This window comes from Austrofundulus limnaeus, unplaced genomic scaffold (assembly GCF_001266775.1).
Source record: "Austrofundulus limnaeus strain Quisiro unplaced genomic scaffold, Austrofundulus_limnaeus-1.0 Scaffold122, whole genome shotgun sequence".
In the NCBI taxonomy this organism is placed as follows: domain Eukaryota; kingdom Metazoa; phylum Chordata; class Actinopteri; order Cyprinodontiformes; family Rivulidae; genus Austrofundulus; species Austrofundulus limnaeus.
The window spans coordinates 28,684-35,951 of NW_013952524.1; the positions used below are offsets into that span (position 1 = coordinate 28,684).

The window sequence follows — 7,268 nt, forward strand, 5'->3', positions numbered from 1 at the left end:
ATCATGGACATAGTAACAATATTTTTATACTACATTTATCCATTTTAAATACACTAACCTCACTTCTTTGTAACAAATAAGGCAAAAATGTAATTAATTCAGAAAATCTTTTCAGGACCCCACCTTGATGTTTCGGGACCCCACTTTGGGTCCAGACCCCAACTTTGGGAACCASTGTCTTAGATGATGGGGTGACACARTGATCAGCATTTATGTCTACACACACACTGTGCATAACTTCCCTGGATATAGCTGGTCCAAAGCTCATAACATTAATCAATAAAACACACGTGCAATTCAAAGCAGAGCACCAAACACAACTTCAAAGGCATATTAATCAACATATATCAGAAAGCACCTGTGCACATTAAGCAGTGAACAAACACACTGACATTAGTTGTACCTTTTGGCCAGGAGTACCCAGAGACATTTCTATGTAGTAGCCTCTTCCAGAGTCCCCTTGCAAGTTGTTGACCATGTCCAGAAAGCTGACAGTTCCAGCCGGGTCAGAGGCCAGAGAGAGGCCGTCTCCATCAGCTACGAGCCGAAGCGGAGTCACGTCAACGCGGTCCCTKGATATGTTGAACTTCCCCGGGTATATTCTCAGCGGAATTGAAAAGTAACAGTTCGACACGCCGAAGTATAAACTAAAAGCAAATGCCCAAACTGAAAAACAAGTGAAGTGTGTCATGGTAGTAGTTTGTCCTAACGTTAGTGACACCACAAATAACAGCTGAGTTGGAGGAAGAAAAAAAAAGGTTCTTGCTCAAACTTTTCTGACCATCATGAAAACACCAGTTTGCGCTGTAGTCGCCATTATGGAAACGCCACCTTCTTTCCTGTCACGAAGAAACCACAGAAAACACTCACGGCGACAGACTGTGGCTGGCAATAAAAAAAACTTTTCCGCAGTCTGTATTTTTTTCCTCCAACATACAGTATCTCTCCTTCATCCACACCTATAACTGTGTTAAGTTCAATGAAGTACAAGGCTGCACTTCCGGTTTTTACCTTCAAAGTAAATTAAAAAAACGCGCCTCAAGCTCCGCTGCATGTGGATTGATGAACGTAGTTAAGAAAAAGAGGCATTGTTTTAATTTATTTGATCTTAATAATAAAATTATTTATATGTAATTGCTTGAGGAAAATTTCTTTCGCATTTAGACTGCAGTGCTCTGCTTCAACCTCAATCGACTTTACTGATCTTTTATTTTGAAAGGAAAGCTGCAACACCATTAGTCGTATTTTTGAAAACTTACTTCCGCCACTTAATCGCCTGGTGAAAGTTTTACTTTTGTGAAATCAGGATATCTGGAAGAGTGTGTCGACTCAGAGCATTGTTTCAATTTATTTTTTGGCATGTTTATGAATCCACGGTGTAAATTAAGGTTTATAATGCCTTTGCTTTTCCTGCTAAATATCTGCATGTAGACAAATATCAGTTAGGTGTTTCAATCTTAAGGAAATTATGACAATTGTGCATTATTTTATTTCTAAATTCTAAAAGTAAAACAATCTGCACCGCCTAAATTATATTAGTTGGCCAGAGTAACAAACCTCTTGCTGGAAGACAAACGTCTGTCCCACAGTTTAAGCCTTTTGCAACCTCTAATATTTTTTCTCCCAGAATTGCCCTGTATTTAGTTTCATTCATCTTTACATTAATTATGACCAGCTTCCCTGTCCCTGCTGAAAAAAAAGAAAAAAAATTCCACACATCATGATGCTGCCACCGCCATGTTTCACGGTAGAGATGCTGTGTCCAGTGGTGTACAATATTAGTTTCCAACTATTCACAGTGTTTCGCATTTAGGCCAAAAAATCTGCATTTGGTCTAATTTGGTCAGTTACTGYGTGAGGGGCCGGGGACCACCAGGGACAGGTCACAAGTCCATCAGGGCCTCATATACAGATGGAACATGTAAACTTCATTCTGAAAGGTCTGTGACTGGGATTCAATAACCATTAGTTTATTTAGTAGATACACAAAGCTTTTTAATTATTTTTTTCACAATGTAGAAATAATTGGACATTTATGTCACACTAATTTATACACTAAATAAAATAGTTTAAAAATGTACTAAAATAATTTAAACGTTGAACATTTAGAATGTTTAATTAAATTACCATGCATGTTTTTGCCATATGGGAGGAGACCAGAGTAACCAGAGAAAACCCAGGAAAGCATGAAGAAAACATGTAAATTCACCTAGAAAGGTACCCAGCTTGGATAGACCTTCCTGAGTTGAAGTGACAGGGCTAGCATCACACCGCCCTAAAACTTGCCCTAAGTTTTCATTTTGTTTATTTGATTTTAAAAAGCTTTGCATCTGGAATGAATGAACCAATATTTAAATAAATGTAAATGTTGTTTATATGTTTTATGTGAACCAAGGATGACACTGAAGCTGCTCCAGGGTGGGTGGGATGCTCCTCCAAGGATATGGTCAGACATTTCTTCGGGAAATCACAGCAGTCTGAAGGATATGGGGAAAAGAGTCACAATCTTTTTGGCCTACAGTGATTCAATGTAAAAACAAACAAACAAAAAAAAAAAACAGATTCATACTAACAAAATAAGCAGAGGGTATTTTAGTGCATGTGCACACACAAAAAATGTACATAAATTATTTAATTTATATGGAGATGGCTTGTGTAGAATGGCCACCAGAGGGTGTAAACTGCTGTGTCACAAGTGGAGTGGAAGTGTTATCAGGCAGTTGCTGGAGCATTCAACAGTCAGTAAAAGCAATGAGTGATGGTTGCCAGACACAAAGAAAACCTCAAAAACACATTTAACAGTTACCGAAACTTAAAGGGGTCGCCCACACAATCCTTCAGTTGGAGGGGCTGYAGACCTTAGGGAAGGTGAGCCACCTTGGTCTAAACCATGTCAAATTCAAGGCCCATGGGCCAAATGTGACCCGCTACAGCATTTTTTGTGGCCCATGACAGCTTCAAAGATGTATTAATGTCTTTAAAATGAGTGTATGCTGCTTTAAAGCCAGCATTGACCATATACTTCTCCCATGTGGATCATTTTACCTGTGAAATGACAGCAACCCACTGGGTGGAGGTGCACAAAGTTCAAAAGTATCTGGCAGCCGAAAATGAGTTTGACATGTTTGAAATAAAAGAAATATGTTTTTAAAGTCACTGTGTAATGTTTCAGTTCTAACTCAGACTCTGTATCGGTGAGTACCCCAACTTAAGTACTTGTACTTAGTTTAAGAAAAAAAAACAATCACCTTTCAGTCTCACTTTGTTTTTTATTTTCATGTGTTTTTGCTGATTTCCCCTAACACGACAACACTTATCACCCTCTCTAAAACAAACTTGGAAGCAGTTGTTGTACACCTCTGATCACATTGTCTTCTTCTGTAAATGTAATGTCACTGCTTTGCACAAATTCACTCAACATTCAGGCTGCATTTGAAACCACGAGCAGCTTTCCAGATATATTTTCAGTATTCTAGCAGCTGGCACTGCACCATGCTCCCCTCTGAGCTCTACTCCCACAGAGCACTTAGAGGGCCTAAATCTGCGACTGACATTTAAGTGACGACAAACACTATTCACCCMCTTGGAAGTTTTATGCTTTTATTACTGTCATGAATCAATCACAATCAATAGAAATCGGCCTTCTTTATAATTAAAAAAAAAAACTTTTTCAATGTCAAAGTGACTTTATTTCTTGCAGATAAAATTATCTTATTTAGCGATTCCAAGAAAGAAGAAGACACGGCRTGATAAAGGAAGATGGATGACACAGTCCTTTTCCACACCGCCTGTTTCACTCAGAGATGATTTCCTCATGAGTCCACAGCTCCACCGTCACATGATCTGTTTCGTCTCCATTGATGTTCATCGTTGTAGATGGTGTAACGCGAAAGACTGCGGATCAACCCCATGTTTCCTGTGTACTGTTTGTCATACACTGGGTCTTGTGAATGACCCATTTAGGCACAACTCCTGTTTCTTCAATCCATCCACTGAGTTTGTTTCTTATAGCCCGAGAGTAGAAAAACAGGGGGAAGCACAGGAAATCTTGTGGGTGGTCATGTGTGTTATCCGTCCCGAGGTGAGACAGTGTCGCAACTCTATGCTGGCTCTTGAGCTTGCTTATAAAAAATATAATCATATGAATTAAAGAAATGTTGGCCTGGGGAGTTGATTTTGGTGCACTTATTTWAAAAAAAGCACCATGTATGATTTAAATATCACATTATAAATAACTGTCAGAAGAACTGCACTTAAACTGTAAAACCCTCACCAAAAAGAGGGATACTTCAAGTAMATGTCATTAGATATAAATATAGTAAATTATATTTCTACAATTTTTACTTTTACCATGTTTATTTTGAGTATCATATTTTGTATAGGCCAAGTAAACAAATCTTCATTAATTATATCTCTGATAATGTCAACTGAARTTATACTTTCTTATTTTTAATATAAAATTAGGACACTTATTTATGCTATTTATTGGAAATTAAATACATGTTATCAATGAATGCATTTCAAAAATCAAACTTTTGAAGCTGACTTCATTTTGGCCCAAGACTTTTTGTTTGTTTTGATTTGTCTTCCATGCAGCTTCCTCTTGCAGTTCCTCCTGTTAGCCACAGCARGGCGCTCCACACAGTGTGTCTGGAGGAGCTGTGGTGTCTGTGGCTGAATAAATCAGACAGCTTAGAGGAGCCAATGGTCCTACATTTGGCCCTGCAAAGCTCCTTGGCTGGGACGCTGGTACTTAATCCTTACAGCTCTGATCATTACCGCCGATGAGAGGAGGAGAGCATGCTGTATTGTCTCATTTACCCCCCTTCCCCCACCTATTCTTTTTCCTATCAGTCTAAACTCAAAAATAAGCCTTAAGGGGTTGACTTTAGTGTAATTTATGACAATGATTATGACTTAGAGCCATTTTTTGAAACTAAGTGCCAATTGTCTGAGATAATTTTGACCATGCTGCAGAATAACAAGCTTTTACAATCTAATTCAACAAGTTTTTATGTTTCTTTTTATTGCCCAGTACCACAAGATGGAAGTCACGTGCATGTTTATGCCTACATCCCAGTGTGTTTTTCTGTTAGCAAAAYATCTCATGACCCATCRGATGGATCTTACTGAAGCTCTTAGGAAGTAATTATTGAATGCACAGCTGTGATTCTGGCTGCACTGCTAATCAGTCTTAGTAAATACCAAAGTGACTATAACTCAGTCAGTCCTACAGATATTGAGCTATTGAGCTAAAATTTGTTGGGCCGATAACAGAGTCAGCTCTAACACTTTGAGCGATGCACTCTTTGGCATGAATTGTTGGAATCAACTCTTTCTGTTAGCAAAATATTTTATAAACCCCTTGTCAGATTGGATAAAAATTCTCCGATTGCAGTGGTGGGCACAGTTCTACTAAAGCACTAATAAGGGAACAAATTTTCTGATTAGTGCTTTAGGGCTTTTACTAATTAAAAAAATTATTTGTGGATTAGCATTTGCTAAATTTAAAGGCTAAATTTAGAAGCACTCACTGGGGTCTATAAATGTTATTGATCAACGTTAATGTTAACAGCTGATGTGAAAACTGTCATATTTTGTTCATACATGTGTCACTTATCCACCAGGTGATGATACTGTATATTGACAATAAATGAACTCAAATACGGCTGTGGGATGTCATTGATAAGTATTAAGAGAGCAGTGTGTGACTCATGTTGTCTGTTGAAGAATGTTCATGGGTTGACTGATCAATTTTAGTGCTTTAGAATTAGCTTTTGCTAAAGCTTTCAGTGCATTACTGCTTTAGAATTAGGGGACCTAAATATTTGAGTTAGTGTTTTAGGGCTAGTGGAACTAATTTTTCAGATTAGTGCTGCTCACCACTGTCAGATTGTAATCATTGAATGTACATCCCAACAATTTTTTTTACTGAGGCACTGTTGGGTTTTTGGCTCATCAATAATTAGTCTATAAACTTAAATAATAGTCAATAAATACTATAAAATGTGTATAACAGGTTTCTTAAAGAACATAATTTAAATTTTCTTATTTAATTTAATCTTCATTGCAGATTATCAAAAAGTAAATTAATTTACATGATTTTTTTCTTTTTGCCAATTAATGTATAATCAATAGATATCTTTGTCTTATTTTTAAAAAATCATCAACTTAAATGCATTTAGGTGTACAATGATTAAAAAATAAAAATGATTTGTCTGATTATTTAAAAATGCAATACTGAATTATTGAATTGACTCTGTTTCTTGTGTTGTGACCCCAGTTAACATCTCTTAGCCCCCTCAGTTTTCAGATGTAAGTCTGTAATGCCAGCTGGAGATTTGCTGAATCTGTTRGAGTTTTGGATGCAGTGCCGTTCCAGCACAGACATGACGGAGCTGGATGAGCCACATAATTTTGAGTCGAAGCTCATGTTGCTATCCAGTCTACCATACTGTTTTATTTACTGAATAACTGGAGTCAGTTAACTTTACTTTCCAACATGAAAACAGATATGTTGCAGCTTGCTTTGGTAATTATTTTATCCTTAGGGAAAGGGATGAATAGGAGACATTTTAAAGATATCTTGCTTYCTCTGCATGACGTGTAGTTATCCTGCTCTTCATAACAAGCTGCTTCCCCCGTCTCTCCCTTCCTCTGTAMGTCTTTCTCTTCCTGCCAGAACTGTCAACCTCATAACAAGGTGTACATATTCACATCTGCTTCGGCAGGAGAGCCTCTCAAATGAGGAGAGTCTGGATAAGACGATACAACAGGTGTGTGGAAGCATCACTGTTGTTGTTCTGGAGCTCACTCTATGTTTCCATCTATAAAAAGGACAGATAGTTTTGATGTGCTGCTATATTTTTTGGATCAGTCACTTTTAGGCAGTGCTCAGACAGAGGCAGGGGTATGACTAAGGGTATAGTCTCACAGTCTGTTCACACTTACTCTTCCCTCCATGGTGGAAGCATTACTTCTGCAGGGTGTGTGTATCTGTTTGCTCATTCATAGGAGAAGCATTAGTGACACAAACATGACTCATAAGCCAGTGTCTGAACAAGCGGCGGTGGGAGTCGGATGCCCTGCCATCCCTCTGCTCCTCGAGGCTCTACTCATCCCCTCGCCGGTCTCCCTGGTTACCCCTAACACACACACACACACACACACACACACACACCATAAATTTACATAAATTAATCTGCTTTTGCCTAGTTAATACTGTTAGACAAATTGCTTGAAAGTAGAAACCAATAAAACGTAGAGAG

General features: G+C 38.1%; 1 protein-coding gene across 1 annotated transcript in view; it reads right to left on the reverse strand.

Moving 5' to 3' along the window:
- The window catches only part of bace2 (beta-secretase 2), a 22,156-nt gene extending 21,197 nt beyond the window's left edge, over nt 1-959 (reverse strand). Inside the window, exon 1 of the mRNA XM_014015016.1 lies at nt 404-959. Within this exon, the coding sequence (XP_013870470.1) occupies nt 404-691 (288 nt within the window). The 5' untranslated portion in view covers nt 692-959. The remainder of the gene's footprint in view (nt 1-403) is intronic.
- Nucleotides 960-7,268: the final 6,309 nt, after the last annotated feature.